At 38.9% G+C, this 19,203-nt stretch overlaps 1 protein-coding gene across 6 annotated transcripts in view; it reads left to right on the top strand.

Annotated features, from left to right (window-relative positions):
• The first annotated feature begins 2,694 nt into the window (after positions 1-2,694).
• The window catches only part of TMEM39A (transmembrane protein 39A), a 31,195-nt gene continuing 14,686 nt past the window's right edge, over positions 2,695-19,203 (top strand). For 3 of the 6 annotated variants that reach the window (XR_004382048.1, XM_032852292.1, XM_032852291.1), the window contains exons 1-4: positions 2,695-3,014; positions 4,387-4,573; positions 10,872-11,094; positions 16,959-17,042. Coding sequence is in view for 4 of the 6 variants with exons in the window: in XM_032852292.1 (XP_032708183.1) it covers positions 4,461-4,573; positions 10,872-11,094; positions 16,959-17,042 (420 nt within the window). In the remaining 2 variants the exon portion in view is untranslated. Of the gene's footprint in view, positions 3,015-4,386; positions 4,574-10,871; positions 11,095-11,891; positions 11,912-16,958; positions 17,043-17,589; positions 17,610-19,203 lie in introns of those variants that run through there. The other 3 variants (XM_032852290.1, XM_032852293.1, XM_032852294.1) reach the window with 3 other exon arrangements.

Raw genomic sequence — 19,203 nt, 5'->3', positions numbered from 1 at the left:
AAAAGGGGTGGGAGGAGTCTAACAAAATGAAAATGAAATATTGCAGTTAAGGAATGTTGTTCAGGAGACACTAAAAACCGGGAAACCATAATTTACAGAAAGTGAGGGTAGAGCATAAATTGATGGTAGTGGAGGTTTAGGATGTACACTGGGGAATGGTGAAAGATAAAATAATGTTGATTAGTTAGGAATGGGTTATATTACTCACTTTTTGTTGAGTAGGCAAGAAGAGAAAATGAATCTTCAACACTATATTATACAAGACTTCTTCAGGAATACAAATGAAAACTTGAAATTCATTTCTTGTACTTCCGGAAGGTATGCAGTACTCAAAATGAATGGTTCATTGAAAGCACATAACTAAAACAGTGTGTTAGAGATGAACACCGCAGTAACCTTGGCTTCAAAGTTAGTCTAAAAAGAATACACCGGAGAATAATTTTTAAAACTTTAATAAGAGTTTTAATTTTCTCTAATTCGTTTTCCGTAATCAGAAGAAAATAGAAATCACCTTGTGTTACATCTTTGAGATGAAAATAAATCAGTATTTTCTGCAACTCTACAATGTTTATCTGTGTGAAAGAACATCAAGAGATTGGGAAATAAGTGGGCCCTGTACTCAGGAGGAATGAGCTGCATGTGAACCCCAACAATAATTGTTTCATTTCCTTAACAGATGAGGTGGTTTATTCCAGTGGCTCCCATATGTAAGCAAGTGCCAGAATCCCGGAACTACGAAAATCACAGATTTCTGGGTGCCAGCCACAAATTCAAAATGCAAACACTCTGGTTTGAAAGATCCTCCAAGTTTAAGCTCTTCCTGTTTCTTCAAATTCATTTCATGCCACATTTTCCTTTGCTTGCCGTGACCTCGCTATACAGGTTTGTGTTGTTTCTCAAACGTAACAAGCTCTTGCATAGCATAGAATCTCTGCATAAGCTTTGTTTTCTGTCTTGACTGCTTTTCCCTCCCATCTATGCCTCTCTGGTCCCTTCCCAACATTCATGTTTCTGCTGAAATACCATTTCCTCAGACACATAACCCCTCAAAACAGAACCTCCCTTATTTTCTACCTTAACCCCTATTTGTCTCTGTAATACTTTTAATGTGGAATTATTCTATTTATCAAATGCTTCCCATTAGAATATAAGCGCCAGGAAGCCAGGGACATATCTGTCTTATGCAGTAAGACAGTGTCTGGTCCACGGTAGGCACTAAATAAATAATTGCTGAATGAATGAAGAATGCTGGTGAGGCGGCAGAAAAGTGGCAAAGGAGTTTCAATGGAGCAACCTAGGAAGCAGAGCAAATATGAAAATAAATGTACAAAATTATGGAACTTTGTAATGATTTATGTTAGGTTTTATATATTCATGCATGAAAGTTCCGTAGTATGTTAGGGCATTAAGAATATTTAGAATATTTGATATTGGGCATTCTGCTACAAATTCTGGCTCTGCCACTTATTAACTGGGTTATTTTCAACAAGTTATTTAACTTCGCTTAAAACTTGTTTCCTCGGGGGGCACCTGGGTGGCTCAGGCTTTAAGCGTCTGCCTTCAGCTGGGGTCGTGATCTCAGGGTCCTGGGACTGAGCCACGCATAGGGCTCCCTGCTCAGCAGGAAGCATGCTTCTCCGTCTCCCACTTTCCCTGCTTGTGTTCCCTCTCTCGCTCTCTGTCAAATAAATACATAAAACCTTAAAAAAACAAACAAACCCTTGTTTCCTCTGGAAAATGGGAAAAATGATGGTATCAAAGCAATGTAAGATTTAAATGAAATATGTAAAGGTACTAGTTTAGTGTCAGACACAGCAATAACTCTCAATAAAGTTTAAGTAATTTGTAACTGTGATAGATACTACATACAAAGGGCTTTCGCTTAAGGTGCTTAAAATCTCTGGAGCCAGGGATTTCAAACACATGCTCTTCTTGACACTTTTATTCTTCTTCTAATACTAAACTACTGGCAGTTTCTGAATTCATCATGTTTCCCACCATTTTACCTTTTTATCTGCCACTTCCTTTACTAGAAAGCTATTCTCCAACGAACAGCCTAATCATTCTTGGAGTCTTGGCTTTAAACCCCAAGCTCACAAGTTTTTCTTGGTATTGCCACCACAATCATCCCACAGAATTTACTATACTGAATAAATTACAATGAACTGCATGTTAATCTCTGACCTTGGGCATACTTTTGTTGCATTTACTATATTGTAATTAGTGTATTTTCCTGGTGTCTTGTCTCTTTCAATAGACTCAGCAATCTGTGCTATTTCCTTGTTTAACTCCAGCATCCACCCAGTCCTTCACTTCACATACAATAAGCGCACGACTGGGTGCTGAAGCATAACATCACGACTCGAGCTGCTTTACCTGGCAGTGACGTGACCTTAGGCGACGTCTCCCAACCTACTCTATCTGTAAAACTGGGGCGATAATTTGCACGTGATTGTTAATGGTAGTCCTTGAGACAGCAAAGGACCCCCACGATCGTGCCAGCGGATCGTAGACGCCTAGGGAGGAAATACGTTGGCGAGCGCTGGCGGAGAAGGCGGGACCAGGAGCCAACAGAGAAGGCGAGTCCCACTGCGCAGATGCGTGCAGGAGAGGGGGTGTGCCGGCTCCCCAGACCGAGTGTTTAGTTCCGGACGCCAGCTCGAGGCTGGAGGGGCTGGCAGTCGCGGTACTGACGTCATCCCCGTGCGCTGCCACGTCTGCTCAGCTCCGCGGTAATGGAGGCTGAGGATGAGTGCTGACCCGGCCCGGCTCTGCCTTTTACTTTAGCTCTGGCTCTAACTCTGGTACTGACGTGGGGCTGCGGCTGGGGCGGGGGCTGGCAGCCCGAAGCCTGGATACCTTTTCTCGACTCTCCGGGTGGGGACGGCCTGCGGACAACCAGCTGGTTTGGAGCGCTTCAACGCAGGGAGGGAATTCTCTTGCCTGGGGTCCAGCCTGTAAAGCCACCGCGTTCTCTTAGGGATCCCGCCCCACCGGCCGGGCCTCCTCCATGCGTGAGTATATCGGGCTTCCTCGCTATGCGATTGTCTCGATCTGCTTCAGCTCCCCGGGTTGCGCCTCGGGAACCGCTTTGTCGTTTGTCCCCTTGTAGGGGCCAGCCTGTTGAAGTTGTGGTCTCTTGTCATCCGCCTCCCCCCACCTCTTCCTCTCGCCTCTTCTGCCCCAATTTTTTGCTCCCCACTTTTGTTTCCCTCGTTAATTGAGCAAGAACCAGCAGGCCCTACGTCCAACGGTTTGAATGTTTTGTCCCACCTGGCGTTTCTTAGTTCACAGCCAAAGGCTGTTAGGAATAGGGAAGATCGGGGGCACCTGGGTGGCTCAGTGGGTTAAAGCCTCTGCCTTCGGCTCAGGTCATGATCTCAGGGACCGGGGATCGAGCCCCGCATCGGGGGGGGGGGTCTCTGCTCAGCGGGGAGCCTGCTTCTTCCTCTCTCTCTGCCTGCCTCTCTGCCTACTTGAGATCTCTGTCTCTCAAATAAATAAATAAAATCTTAAAAAAAAAAAAAGGAATAGGGAAGATCGGATCAGTCTGTAGTAACATTTGGAAAACCAGGGTTTTTCCAGGATGCCATTTTTCAGTCGTTAAAACTGAAAGACAAAGAATTTAGGAAGCGGGTTTTGGCATACATATTGGCGGACCCTCCTTTGGGCGAGGATCTTCATCTGTTACTTGTCTTTTAATCTTGCAGTTTCGGTAATTTCTAAGTGATTTTATACCAGTTTTTCTGTAGTGGGCATCTACTATCGCTCCTTCTGATGTTTTCACTCTAACATATGGAGTTACCACTTGAACAATTTTACTTTTAAAAGAGTTAAAGACCAACTGGAGTATTTTCATCCATCCTGTCAGTCCTCACAACAACCTGTGTAGGGCAAAGAATACTTTTGAAGAAACAAACTCAGAGGTTAAATGCCTCAGTTACAGTCAGATAGTATGTGGCACATCTGATCTCAGAACCCAGATCCATTGATAACAAAACCTAACATTTTGGACAGTGCTGATTCTCCTGTATTTCCAGTGGTTGACTGTGGAAGATTACATATGAGTTGGAAATGCATATGTTAGGCATTTCTTGTTAACATCTACCTGATTGTAATATCATTCATATGACACAAGTCGACTGACAAAAGACACAAATTGTGACTTATCTAACGCTTAATAAAACTTAGATCACAGCTTAGGCTTCTGACCTATTAGAGTTTGACTAGTCCTTTCATTAGAATAAGTAGGTAATGCACACTGGAGGAGCATTTATCTGAAAATCTGGTTTTACAAGGCCTACTTAGTCAGTTTTTCTGTTGTTTTGTTACATTGCCTAGTTTAAAAATAGTAAACTGATACTGAAATGTCTTTTCTTTGTTCAGAGTTGAAACAGGTTGACAGCCATTAACCTGGGTTGCAGCTACAGGTGGCACCGGAAGCAGACTGGTTCCCGGACATGCCCGGCGGAAGGAGGGGCCCTAGTCGGCAGCAGCTAAGCCGTTCAGCTTTACCTTCTTTACAGACTTTGGTCGGTGGGGGCTGTGGCAATGGAACAGGCCTGAGAAACAGGTAAAAAACGGAGTAAGACTGCATAATTTATAATATTCTGTGATAAGTGTGGCCAACATAGCAGTCATCTTGCTATTCAGATACTTGCTTATCAAGGTTATTTCTTGACAATGAAGTGGGAATCCTGCCCTTGAAGATTGAAAGCTCAGTATTTCAGAATACTTTTGAATGGAAAGTTGTGATATGGGGCGCACAAAGTGAAAGCAGTCCAGTTCTTACTTACGGCTGATAATCCAACTTCTAACTTTGTTAGCTACTAAAAGAAGGGAGAAGAGAATTAAAGTACAAGAGAAGTGTTGTGGTTTAACTACTTACTAGCGTTCTTTTTTTGGAGTGGGGAAGGACAAATCAAAACTGACAGTTAACATGAAATTCTAAAATTAGAAGTCATATTCTGTCAAGAGTCTTAAAAATTATTTTGTTCAAAAAATTGTTTGAAATGAATAAACTGTCAGTTGTAACCCAAACATTATGAGCGGTATATGAGAATAAAGAATGTGGTCTTTTTAATGGAAATTTATCTTTGTTCTTAATTTTCAAAAGTTAGGTTGAATTATTTCTAATCTTATCCAGGGTAACTAACTTCATGAGGTATTTCAGTCATGTAGCAGTGGAAAGAGATGGTTTTTACTTTATATCAAGTATTTGATCAAGATAATTTTTGTCACCTAATTTCTGCTTTCTTTCTGAGTAGAGTTTTCTCTTGCTTGGATTCTGATTTTCAGTACTGCTAGCAATCAGTACAACCGTTGCATTTTTAGGCCCTCCTGATGTTATTTGTGCACTTCTCTCTTCCTGGCCTGCCCTCCTTCTTTCTTTCTGACTTTCCAGCCCAGGTTCTACTCAGTCCTCAAAATCAGTTCTGATCTTGCTGTTTCAGTGGGGCTCTCCCCGAAATTCCTGTTTGAAGGGAATTTTCTAGGCTCTGATTCTCATTATACTAATTGTCAATCAAAATTTTATATTTATGTATGTATACAGAGTACTTATAATATATTCTAGAGTATTATTTTTTCACTCTGTTGGTTTTTGGATTTCCTCATGTTAAAAACAGTGATATTATCACAGCAGGATGTTGAAAATAAATGAAATAGTAAATTGCAACAACTTTTTAGAAGTTTAAATTTTCCAAAATTTCTACAATAACATGTATTACTTTATATTTTTAAGACTAAAAAAAGGGAATATGTGAAAATGCTTTTGAAGGTACTATATAACATTGATTTTGAGGTAGAGTATTTGAGTATATGCCTCAATTTTACTAATATATACTATCAATTTAGTGATTTAGTTCTTTTAAATTGCAACAGGAAATTGTAGCTGTGCCTTACTAGGATTATAGCTAGCTAAAAAATTCTAACTCTGCCTCTGTATTAACTCCAGCAGTTGTTTGTTCATTTTCTTCTACTTTGGCTTTGTGGATTCCCCTAGATAATTATGTTATTATCCCCTAGATAATTCTCAGATTGCCCCATGGAATCCCTCCTCAGGGTTTCAGGGACTGCTGTAGACTTCAAAGGGAGGAGGAGTTAGGTAGGCCTAGTAGTCCAGGCTTCAGGTTTACTAGTCCTTTTTTAATCAGACTAACTCCTTCTCTGTGTGTTCAGATATCAGGATATCGTGTAAAATGTCCTTTGGGGGAAGGAAAATGAAGTGTTCTGCTAGTAAAAAAAAAGAATTGAAAATCACATTTCTAGATGGTTTTTCCTTGTCCTGGTGAACATAGGAATCAAATATGGACCAAAATCTTCCTTCAAGTTTGCAAATAGAATACTGGGAAGACCTAGGAACATTTGGAAAATACCTGTGCCCTTGAATGGATGTAGCTATGATCATGTATTCTTTTCTCTACCTTCTTTGTAGCTCTTCTATCCTGGCTTTCAGAATTCTAGTTAGGTTGCCTTGATCAACTTCTCCACCCATTCTCCCATTTTAACATATTCAATGGGGGTAGTAAGAAGAGGAGTGCATTTTTCATCATAATTTGAATAAAGTGAAAGATCATAGTTGTTCATGGCTTAAAAAATTACTGAAATTATTATTGAGTGATTATTTTGTGACACTTTTATCTAGAGAGGTTATTTTGGAAGAAGATGTTCTATGTTTGTTTCTTGTTGGGAAAGAAAAGACCTAGAATAGCTTATTATGTAACACCTAGGAAGGGTTATAAGAAATATGGATAAAACCAGTGGTAGATGGCCTAGAAAATAGTTTTAGGAAGGTTGTGTACAAAGAAAGACAAAGTCTAGATGAGAACTTACTTCTGGAGTCTCTGTAGAGTACTGAAGAGAGAACTGGATAATTGTTTAAGTGTGACACAATTTTGGATGATAAATATTTGATTCTGCAAGACATAGGTCAGCTGGAGAAGAGAGCATTTGCATGTGTTTGTGGCGTAATTGGTGAAGGTCAACTTGGGAGTGTCAGAGAGCTAGTTTGGTAACAAAAATCAAGATTGAAATCCATAGTTCCCTGTCCTTTTTTTTTTTTTTTCCCTATGAAGAACAGGGATTTGTTCACAGGAGAAAGTGCTGAGATGATTGCCTTTAAAAAAGGAGGATATGCTGTGAATTTCTGAGTTTCCTAGAGAGCTTTTAGTTGAGGGAGAATCTTACTTGAGAAGGACTAAGTGATTTTTTTTCTTTGTTTTGTCCTTGCATATACTTTCCTAATAATATGACCTAAGTATGTCCAAATGATCGCTGCTTTTTCTATCCCTCCAAATTCTTTTTTATTTCCTTGAATCTTTCTTGCTTTATCCATATGTTAGCAAAACCTTCGTAAAAACCTTGGGTGCTGAGTCTTTAATGAGGCTTTCTGTAGACAGCATTTCGTGTGTGTTGTCACAGGTAGTTGCAGAAGGATTTAAGTTGCTTCCGTATGACTCCACTGAAAAGGACTCTTGGAAATTTGCACCTGGTTTCCTCTAGACGTTGCCCCATGTACCTATTCCCTCTGCTGATTTTGATTTCTATCCTTTTACTATAATGAACACAACTGTATGCCAGTCCTGTGAATCTTCAAGCCTGGGCATGATCTTAGGGACATGTAGCACAGTGTGAAAGAGAATACGTTAACATTGAAAAGAATTCTTTTTTTTTTTTTTAAATTATTTTTATTAACATATAATGTATTATTTGCCCCCCCAGCCCGGGGTACAGGTTGAAAAGAATTCTTTAAAGAGAATCTGTTCCAACTCTTGCATTATGGGTGAAGAAACTGAGGCTCAAGGATATAAAGTTACTTTCTCAAAGGCTGCTTTCACAAAGACTGACCTTTTAAAGTTACTTTCTGCAAAGACTGTCAATAGTCCTGGTCTAGTCCTAGATAGACAGGATTATCCCACATTGTATCTAAAATGTATTTTTGCCATTTTGCTTATTTTTTTGCATCTATTTTTATATCCTGTTAGAGAAATACTTTTATTTTTCCTAAATAATACCTCTAATTTTCTGAGATGTATAGACCAAGTCTGTTTATTTTAACTATTTTTTTTGTTTTGTTTTAAGAACTTTGATTTTATCTATTAAGCTTTCAAATGTAAAAAAAATTCCTTTTCCCCTCAGATGCTCTGCATCATTTTATTTGATCTTTGACCCTTTGTTTTTTGGCTTGAAGTATAATAGCCAAGGCTGTGTGAAGTATCACAAATGTAGATTTTCTGCACTGTGTTTTGAATATTTCTTGACCCGAGCATTTCATTGGCTTTGTTAACAGCAGAAGCACATTAATCTGCTTTATTTGGAAAAAATTCTGTAAGAACCTTTTTAACCTTTAAATAATAACATAATTTAGCATACTTTCTCCCTTCATGTATTTTTGACTGAAGAGATATAAGAATTTTCAGTTTGGGGGTGCCTGGGTGGCTCAGTGGATTAAGACTCTGCCTTTGGCTCAGGTTGTGATCTCGGGGTCCTGGGATCGAGCTCCACGTCAGGCTTTCTGCTCAGCGGGGAGCCTGCTTCCCCCTCTCTCTCTCTGCCTGCCTCTCTGCCTACTTGTGATCTCTGTCAAATAAATAAAATCTTAAATAAAAAAAAATTTTTTTCAGTATGTTCTAGAGTTGAGGCTCCTGACCTTATAATTTTCATAAGAATTTTGTATTTCCTTATCTTGTGATTAACTAGGGAGAGGGAATAGATTGGCTGTTGGCATTAATCCCTTATATTCAGGTCTGCTGACTTGTATGACTCCATAGAGCACCTTTTACGTTGTATTCTATGTGAGTGATAGCTCCTGGAGTTGTGCAATGGCCCATGTCCCAGAACAGAGCAGAGGGCTCCGATGTGTTAATGATTGGTGTATGATTGAGCAGGTGGGGTTGTGAGACCTACTGGTAGTTCACAATCAACTCCCTGGTAAGCTTGTTCTTTTGGAATAATCTTTGGAAATGAGAGGAAGAAATTTGCGTAGTTTTTTTTTCCCACCCTCTCCCTACCCATCCCTGTTCTTCTCTTCCAGCTCTTCTGAGATTCTGCCATGGTATTCTTTTTTTTTTTTTTTTTTTTAAGTAGGCTTCTTGCCCAGCATGGAGCCCCACACAGGGTTTGAACTCACAACCTGAGATCAAGACCTGAGCTGAGATCAAGAGTTAGTCCCTCAACCAGCTGAGCCACCCAGGCACCCCTCTGCCATGCTATTCTTAACTGTTCAGAATGAGCAGAGTTTATATTCCTGTAAGTCACTTTAAGTACTATAAATTTCACATACTAATGCTATAATTCTATATTTGGAAATCTTAGAGTAGAATGATAACACGGATATTGTTCCTTCTCTGGAATCTTCTTTGGAAATATCCAAACCAAGCCTCTTTTCCTTGTTCTAAAACAATAATAGACCCTTAGATAGCTGTAACTATTCCCAGGTCTATAAACAATGGGAAAGTTCATTCCTTATCCACCCCTGTTTTATCATTTTAGATAGCCCAGCTATTTCTGACCTATATAAAAAAGCATGGAAGAGGGTGCCTGGGTGGCTCAGTTGGTTAAGCAACTGCCTTTGGCTCGGGTCATGATCCCGGAGTTCGGGGATCAAGTCCCGCATCGGGCTCCCTGCTCGAAGGGGAGTCTGCTTCTCCCTCTGACCTTCTTCCCTCTCATGCGCTCTCTGTGCCACTCTGTCAAATAAATAAATAAAATTTAAAAAAAAAAAAAGCATGGAAGAAAGGACAGCTAGAAAATGGGTAGTAAAATCTCTATATTTTAATTTGTATTTTAAGAGATTTCTCTTTCATGACCACATTAGTCTGCTGTCTTCTCAACATAAAGGTATATATGTGAATTGAACTAGGAAAAGTACAGTCTTTGTCCTTAAGATTATGATCTGATAAAAAATAGATATATACAAGGAATTTTATAACTAATAAAAAGTATAATAAAGGCATAATTTAGGTATAGTGGGGGCACAGGGGTAAGGTGAATTGATTTGGATTGATTCAGTAAGCTTCATGAAGGATATGCTTGATCATTTAAAAAGTCTTAATGGATTTCATTAGTAAATATGTAAGTGAGGGGTTAAGGAAGGTGGTTTTGAGTGGTATTGCTGGGAAAAGTCATAGCATGTGCAAAAGAATAGCATATATATTCACAGATAGCAAATAGCGTGGATATTCTATAGGTTGTATATGGAGGGGTGGCAAGAGATGGGACTAATCTGTTAAACAGAGAGCCTCATAGGACATACTAAAAATTTGGATGTTATCCTGGTGGCGCTAGAGAGTTATTAAAGGGTTTTAGGCAAGACAATAGCACTATTAGTTTCACTTTAGATCTCTGAAGGCAGTTTGGAGAATTTGATGGAGTTAATTTTAGGGAGATTACTTCAGTAGTTTAGGTGGAAAATGGTAACTGCTTGAACTAAGGCAGTGGTTTTAGAGAGGAAGGTGCAGGGTGGAAGAAGCTTTATAAAGTGGAATATTTAAGGTCTAGCGAGTCATTGGATATGAAGAGGCAGAGGAAAGTTCTAATAATGACTCCCAGGTCTCTGATTTTGGTGGCTACTGAGTGGGCCATGAACTAGCGTCAGGATTATAGGAGTGTCCAGTAGACACCTTGATAACATGGATCTGAAACTCAGATTTTAGTTTTCAGCCTGTTAAAGATAATGGAAGATGTGGCCACATGTTTGATCACTGAGAGAATGTGTGTAGAGGGAGAAGACAAGAGCAGGAGTTCCTAGGATAGAGTCTTGAGGGAAGGCCAGTACTTAAGTGTTAAGTGAAGGAAGAAGCAGGGGCCCTTTATGCTCTATAACACTGAAAGATTATCACCATTTGAGTTAACCATAGTTTCTCTTTCAGGAATGGTAGTGCTATTGGCCTTCCGGTCCCACCTATCACAGCCTTAATCACCCCCGGTCCTGTTCGTCATTGCCAAATTCCTGATTTGCCTGTGGATGGAAGCCTGCTCTTTGAATTTCTCTTTTTCATCTACCTGCTGGTTGCTCTGTTTATTCAATACATCAATATCTATAAAACAGTGTGGTGGTATCCTTATAATCATCCTGCTTCTTGTACTTCACTGGTAAGTCTTACTAGGCCTTTAACTTCTGTATGTTACTTAACCAGGAAACTAGTTGGAAAGCCTGTGGGCACAAATTACTTTTGTTAATAATTTTTCTTCTAAAAAAAAGTTTTTCAGTTAAACCATGGATTACTTCCAGAACTGTAATCTCATAAGATTATTAAAATATAAATATCTGGAAAGGTAAAATATAAATGAAAATGCAGAAAACCTTTAAATAATTTATCATAATATCAAGAGTTTTGATGTTTAGCTTTCTTTGCACTATATTAAATTTGTTGGACTTAAGGTGCTCATATGACTAAATTCCAGGAAATTTACCTTTTTAATGGCTATCTTAGGATAATGGTTGCTTCTATAACAAATAAACCCAGAATTGTATGATGCACCAAACACATAATAGTCTGAGGTAGTTGTTTTTGTTTGCAGGAGTAGCATGCTTCCATGTGGTCAATCAGGGAACCCAGACTGATGGAGACTGTGCTGTCTTCCAGTATGTGGCCTCCAAGTTGACTTAGGCCCACCTCATTCAGCTAGAAAGGGGCAAGAGCATAGGGGAGTATAAAGGAGAGTTTCTTATGGGCCAGGCTCACACATGTTCACTCTTAACTACAGGGAGACTGGAGACTATAATTCTTTCATAGGATTTATTGTTACTATGAATAAGATTGGGCTCTGTTACAAAAGTAAAATTGAGACAAGGACTAGATGTCTATGCTGAAATACATCAAAATATATTGTAGGTTTCTTCTACCCTCTTTCCATTTATTTAAGAGAGCTGAAATAGTCTTGATGCAGAGAAGTTCTCCATAGATGGGTATGTAAAATAACGAGTAAGACTACTCAGGGTACTTTGTAGGTAGATGGTTGGCAGTGGCAGATTTGGATGGAAATACGCTCTAGGAGAAAGAAGACTGTTGTGCTGCATAGTTTATATACGTGTTTGGGGCTTATCAATGATTAGAAAACTTCCTTGGCCTGATGAACATAGGAATCAAATGTGGGCCAAAATCTTCAAAATAATATGGGAAGGGAATAAGCATTAAAAAAAAAAATACTCGTATTACTTGGTTGTTTCTGGAAATAACTATTAAGTATTTTCTTTCCACATTTACGATGTACCTACTTAACACCAAGTAAAGAGAATTTCGGTTTCTTTATTTAAGAATTCTAATGATTGGGTGCAGCTTGCTGTCTTGAGCTCACCTGCTCTCATATATCAAGAGTGTACTTTTAAATTTAACAAACTTTCCGGGGCACCTGGGTGGCTCAGTGGTTAAAGCCTCTGCCTTCGGCTCAGGTCATGATCTCAGGGTCCTGGGATCGAGTCCCGCATCGGGCTCTCTGCTCAGCAGGGAGCCTGCCTCCTCCTCCTGTCTCTCTCTGCCTGCCTTTCTGCCTACTTGTGATGTCTGTCAAATAAATTTTAAAAAATCTTAAAAAAAAAAATTTAACAAACTTTCCCTCTTGTGTTACTCAAAAAAAAAAAAAAACTGTAATGATTCAATGTCATGTTGTGTGTTTTTTTTTTTTTTTAAGATTTTATTTATTTATTTGACAGATCACAACTAGGCAGAGAGGCAGGCAGGGTTGGGGAGAAGCAGGCTCCCTGCTGAGCAAAGAGCCCGAGGCGAGGCTCTATCCCAGGATGCTGGGATCATGACCTGAGCCGAAGGCAGAGGCTTTAACCCACTGAGCCACCCAGGCACCCCATTGTTTGTGTTTCTTTTTTTTAATGGTCTTTTTTTTCTGGGTTATGAATTTATGAGTGTAGGAACTGTATTTCATCTATTCTTCTTTGGCCATGGTGTTGTAAAATGAAGAGGCTGGATTAGATGATTTTTAAGGCTTCTTCCAGCCATGTAGCTCTATATGTAAATTTCTCACTATCTTAACAATGGCATTGGCAAAACATCCATTAAAGTAATCGCTATTTTTTGCAAGTATTATCTCATTTACTCCTTCTTTTAAAAACAGGTAGGTACAAAAAAAAAAAAAAACCAGAAGACTGGTACTACTGTCCCATTTTATAAATTAGAAATATGAGACCAAGAGATCACAAAACTTGTTCAAAATCACATAGTGACAAAGTGAGTACTGTCACTCCCTGCTATGCTGTATTTCCTATTACATATTCTGTGTTTAATCCATAAGTACTTTTGAGTAGTTCATTATTTAGTTTTCACTTTGACATTCCATGGAAACCTCAGTTTTTGAATTTTCAGGCTAATCAAAGAGCTCTTCTGTCAGTCAACCATTTCTGACAAGAGTTCTTTTAAAAAGTCCCCTACCAATGTTGCCTTGCAAGGGAGCCAGTGCTCCTGTCATAATCAGGAAGCTGCTGCTAGAGCTGCTGAGTCCAGAATTAATGCTTCCTTTCCTGACTCATACCACCAAACATGGGTGCCTTTTACCCTGCCCCTCTCCCCATTTCACTCAGTTCTGAATTCAGGTTTTATGTAATGCTCAAGGTTGGCAGAAACTAAGTCAAATCTAGAACTTGAGTTGCAAGAAAGTCTGGAGATGAAGTTTTTCATTTTCTGGTCTGTGCAATAGCGGAAGGCACGCTTGAAGCAGGTTATCCTGTGGACTGGCTCACTTACCTGCTACATATGGTCCTAGCTCACACAAATCGTAGCGTTTAATTGTGAAACTAGGAGTAACATCTGTGAAATAGCAAATATGTTTAGCCCATCAGTCTGAAAGGTGTCTGAATCAGTAAGCTGTTCAAAGATTAATGGGCCGCAAGAGACCTGGTTACTTCCTGTCACTGAACGTATTCAAACATGGGAGATGGCTATGTACCTGAGATGCTCTAGAAGGGACTTAGATCTAAACTAGTGGTCTAAATTTTCTTCATTATGTATGTCTGACTCAGAAATTGATCAGATTTATATGTTAAGTTTTTCTTTTTCCATTTCAAGATCTTAATAATTATCAAAAAGAAAATGTGAAACCCCGAATATGTAAAGTAGCATTGTAGCCATCAAGCAGTTAACTGAATGAGTCTTAACCCTAAGAAACGTAAAAGCTAGAAGTAGTATAGTAAATTATTCAGAATATCAGGACTGGAGGGTGATTAATCAAATATTCTGGTTTATAGAGTTAATCATAAGCAGATTACCAGTTTTCAGTGATAGAGCACAGAACAAAATTTACTTAACAATAAGATACATTAGGCACTTAAATCTTTTGATTAAAAAATGTCTTAGATGGACTGGTGATACATAAATAAAACCCTCAAACATTAGGTATTAAGTAGGGGGTCTAGTGAATTTGCTTGCATTATTTTGGAGGAGTGAGGTGAACAAGAAGTCTCAAAGCTTAAGAGGGGATAAATATTATTAGAATCCAAAACACTTAGAGAAAGAGAAAAGGAAGTGATCTGAGGTAAGCCATTCTCTTGATATTCTGGCTACTCTACCTTTAAAATGTATCCCAGATCGGGCCATAGCCCTTGCTGCTGACCCTGTTCAGTCCATCTTCATTTCTTACTTGCATTAAAAGCAGTAGCCTCCTAACTGATCTTGCCCTGCTACAGTATATTCTCCACACAGCAATCACTGTGATTGTTTTAAAATAGAACCTGGCACTCTTTGCATACTCTTTCCATGACTTCTCATTAGGAAAAAATATAAACTTAATCTTTTGTTATTCATTACATCATTTCAGCCCTCTTACTGATTTTCAGACACCAGGCATATGTTTTCCTGTCTTAGGGCCTTTGTGATTCCTTTTCCCTCTGCCTGGGGCTCTCTGCCTTCAGATCACTTTGTCAGCCGTCAGCCCAAATGCCACAATCTAGAGATGTCCTCCATAACCAACAATTTAAATTGGCTCTGCAACTCCCTTTCCAGTTACTGTTTATCACTCACTTATTTCTTGCCAGCAGTTGTTACTAGGTAAAATGCTTTTGCTTGTCAGCTTGTCATTGACTTTACACTTAAATTTATTAAAGATATGGCTTTAGTTGTTGTAACAGGATGGCTAAAACAGAGTAGAACCTTATTTCCTGATTAGATAAAAACCAGTCATGTGATATGCCAGCGTGGCAACTCTTTGTTTCCATTGCTCTGCCACTCCCAACATGCTTCTTCCAAACCATGGTCCGAGATAGCTGCACCAACTCTTGTCAGCACATCTGGCCAGCAGGAAGAAGGAAAGGAGAAAGATAGCTCCTTCCTTTAAGGGCATGACTTGGAAGTTGTATATATCATTTCCCCTCACATCCCTTAGCTGTAGTTTTGCAAGGGAAGCAAGGAAATGAAGCTCTAGTTAGCAAGGAGTCAGTGTCCAGTTAAATTCTACTATGATGACAGAAGAGAAATAGAAATCCTTGCCATCCCCTTTCCCTTTCATACCACAGTAAAAAATAAGATCCAGGAGAGCAGGAAGCTTGTGTGTCATTCTTTAGCACTGTATCCTCAGTATCAAGAAGAGTACTTTGCACACATTGTGGGTGCCCCCTACTTACTTACTGAATGAATTGAGAAGTTCAGCTTTTGAGTCTGGAAGGAGGACTCTGGAAACCTAAAGACCTTTTGACCAGCAAAATGAAAATACATCCCCATTTTGTTTGTTGCTAATGTGCTTATTATTGTGCTTATTATTTATATAGGCTTAGAGCTAGAGTTCTGATTACCGATAGACGCTGATAGAACTAGAAGGAACCATATGCAGCATCTAGGTAATGCTATCATTTCTTAGGAAGAAAAGATCAAATAAAAGACATGTTTTTGTTGTGTTTTTTTTAAAGATTATATTTATTTATTTTTGTGAGAGAGTACAAGCACACAAGCTGTGGGGAGGGGCTGAGGGAGAAGCAAACTCACCCTGAGCAGGGAGCCTGATCCCACGACCCTGGGATCACGACATGAGCAGAAGGCAAACGTTTAACCAACTGAGCCACCCAGGCACCCAAGACATTTTTTAAATCAAGTTAAGAAGAAAGACTAAATTGAAGGTAATTGACATGTCAGCCCATAGGGAGTTTAGGTTAGTAGATACCCAGTAAGATTAACATAAGCTTGCATAGAGATACCAAAAATAGGAACTCCTGAACGCTGGGAGTCCCATCTGATCCATTGAATTTGACACTCATTATAAATATGGCATTTTAAATAAATTACCTTTTCTTTTTAAAGATTTTTATTTATTTAAGAGAGAGCCCAAGCAGGGGGTGGAGAGAGGGAGAAGCAGGCTCCCTGATGAGCGGGGAGCCTGACCCAGGGCTTGATCCCAGTACCCAAGGATCAATGATCTGAGCTGAAGGCAGCCACTTAACTGACTGAGCCACCCAGGGACCCCTTAAATTCTTCTTCTTCTTTTTTTTTTTTTTAATATTTTATTTATTTATTTGACAGAGAGAGAGAGAGAGATATCACAAGTGGGCAGAGAGTCAGGCAGAGAGAGAGGAGGAGGCAGGCTTCCCTCAGAGCAGAGAGCCTGATGCGGGGCTCGATCCCAGGACCCCGAGATCATGATCTGGGCCGAAGGCAGAGGCTTAACCCACTGAGCCACCCAGGCGCCCAACCCTTCAATTATTCTTGCCATAATTCTGCAGGCTATCACTCTTTAACCCAAAGCTGTAGTCTTCCTTTCAACACTGTAAACTTTCAAAAAAGAGGGGAGTACATTCCAGATAATTTAAAATAGTATTTGAAAAATTAAAGCAATCTTTCGTGAAAGGAGAAGTAAAATTAGGTAGAAAGTAGAAGGTAGGTCGTCTAAGATCTCTCAGATTCTTGTGGTCTATACATACAAAGTGACGTAAGGAGCTCTTCTGATGGGCAGACCTTTTGATGTAGTAGTTCCAGCTAGATATCCGTATTTCTTTCTGATGCAGTGATTTGTTTCTTTTACAGAATTTTCATCTCATTGATTACCACCTGGCAGCATTCATTACAGTGATGCTTGCAAGGAGGCTGGTGTGGGCCCTCATCTCAGAGGTAACAGCTTATTCACTGTAATTTATCACTTGTAGCTAGAGTTAGTTACTAGAATGGATGCAAGCTGAGTATGTCAAGTGCCCAAATATAATTTGAAAATAATTACAAATTAATTTCTTTACTTCCACATGAGCTATGCTAGTTCTTCCTTTTTTTTTTTTTTTTTTTAAGATTGTATTTATTTATTAGAGCACGATTTGGGGAGAGGGGCCAAGGGAGAGAGACAAGCAGACTTCCCACTGAGCAATCCCAGTACTCCAGCAGTCCCAGTACCCTGAAATCATGACCGAGCCAAAGTCAGATGCTTAACCAACTGAGCCACCCAGTGGCCCCATGTGCTAGTTCTTTTTAAAAGATTTTCCAACAATATGTTTAAAATTCATTGTGCTAGAATTCAAGAAAACTGTTAGAAATCTCGTTTGGTAGGAGCTTATTTCTAGATTCCATGTTCTTCTGTATAATTTTTCTAATTTTATTACATACAGTAAAAAGAGAAGGAATTTTAAGTAACTATTGATATGAAGAATTATATATAAGTGAACAGTTGCATCTAAAACTTTGTTTCAGGTAATATTTACTTGATATTATATACCATTTGTGGGGTTTCTAGAAAGAGACATTTGTTTGAGTTTATTAAAACTTGGGAGTTTTAAAATGAAATCAAATTTGCATAAGACTAATCTTGAAGATTAGAATCAGTGGGCAGTAGAGGAAAGACTTGGGCTATTAATACAATCTTTTTAAAATTAAATGTTGATAGAACTGGCCATTGGTAAGATTCTTTAATATATTTGTAAACCCCATTGGAGAAGGTAAATGTGTTCTTTTAGGATTTTATTATCTTATGTCCTATAAATTATTATAAAAGCAAAAAAATATTAACTTAGCTAGAGTGTCTAACAATTTTAATCTTGGAGTTTATAATTCAGTGTATAATTTTAAATTAATAGTTACTATAATCACGGATAACTGAGAGCCAACTTTTTTTCCTTCTAAAACATGCATGAAAGTATTTGTGTCTGTAAGCCCTAATTTTTAGGAACCTTATTTCTTGTGAGCACAGAGTAATTGCATGTATTAAGTCATAATCTGAGAGCCATTTGAAGTTAACTGAAGAACACTGGTACTTGAATCACCTGTTTTTCACAAAGGGAAAGGCTGTCTAAAATCTTTTCTTCCCGGAGACACCTGGGTGGCTTAGTCGATGAAGTGTCTGCCTTCTGTAAAGGTCATGATCCCAGGGTCCTTGGATGAAGTCCCGCAAGGGGCTCCTTGCTCAGTGTGGAACGTGCTTCTCCCTCTGCCTCCTGTTCCCCGTGGTTGTGCTCTCTCTCGACAAATAAATAAATAAAATCTTAAAAAAAAACCCAAAAAACAAAACTTTTCTCCCAAGTTTGCTATTTAGGTCATGAAAATAGGTGCTTACTTTGGATATATTAACATTACATTCTTTTTTTTAGAGGAACTCAGTGGAGTTTTACGTTTTTGTATGTGAAAACACGCAGCATTTTTTTAATCTTTCAATTACTTAGAAATGGTACTTGCATATGCCAAATTAGTATGTCCAGCTAATGTGTAAATCCTTTATAACTGGGGTTTCTACCTTGGTGATCCAAGGGTTATAACTTTATGTACTCTGTTGCTTTCTTTTGCTAATGGCTTAATAGTAGTTTAACAGTTTTTGCATGACCTTAGTTGGAGAGTATATTAGCTGTTTTCTAAAGAAACCTGTAATTCTTGGGTGCCTGTGTGGCTCGGTTGGTTAAATGTCTGCCTTTGGCTCAGGTCATGATCCTGGAGCCCTGGGATTGAGTCCCACATCAGGCTCTGTGCTTGGCAGGGAGTCTGCCTCTCCTGCTGAGCTCTCTCTCTCATTCTTTCTTTCTCTCTTTCAAATGAATAAAAAAAAAAAAAAAAATCTTTAAAAAAAAGGAAAGAAAAAGAAACCTGTAATTCTTACTGAGAACAAAATACTTAAGCTAAATTTAAACAGACTTCTGGTCAATGACTGAAGTCTCTGTACCTTAAAGTCCATGAGAAAGAATGTTTAAATAATTATGGGGTATCTATATAATGGAACAGCATGAAGCCATTAAAAAGATGAAACTGTACTGACCACTAAAATATTAAGTAAGAAAAATATGTGTGTGTGTGTATATAT

The sequence above is a fragment of the Lontra canadensis genome, unplaced genomic scaffold (genome assembly GCF_010015895.1).
Source record: "Lontra canadensis isolate GAN:19392208 unplaced genomic scaffold, GSC_riverotter_1.0 scaffold6, whole genome shotgun sequence".
Classification (NCBI taxonomy): Eukaryota; Metazoa; Chordata; class Mammalia; order Carnivora; family Mustelidae; genus Lontra; species Lontra canadensis.
This window is presented reverse-complemented; position numbering and strand designations above follow the sequence as displayed.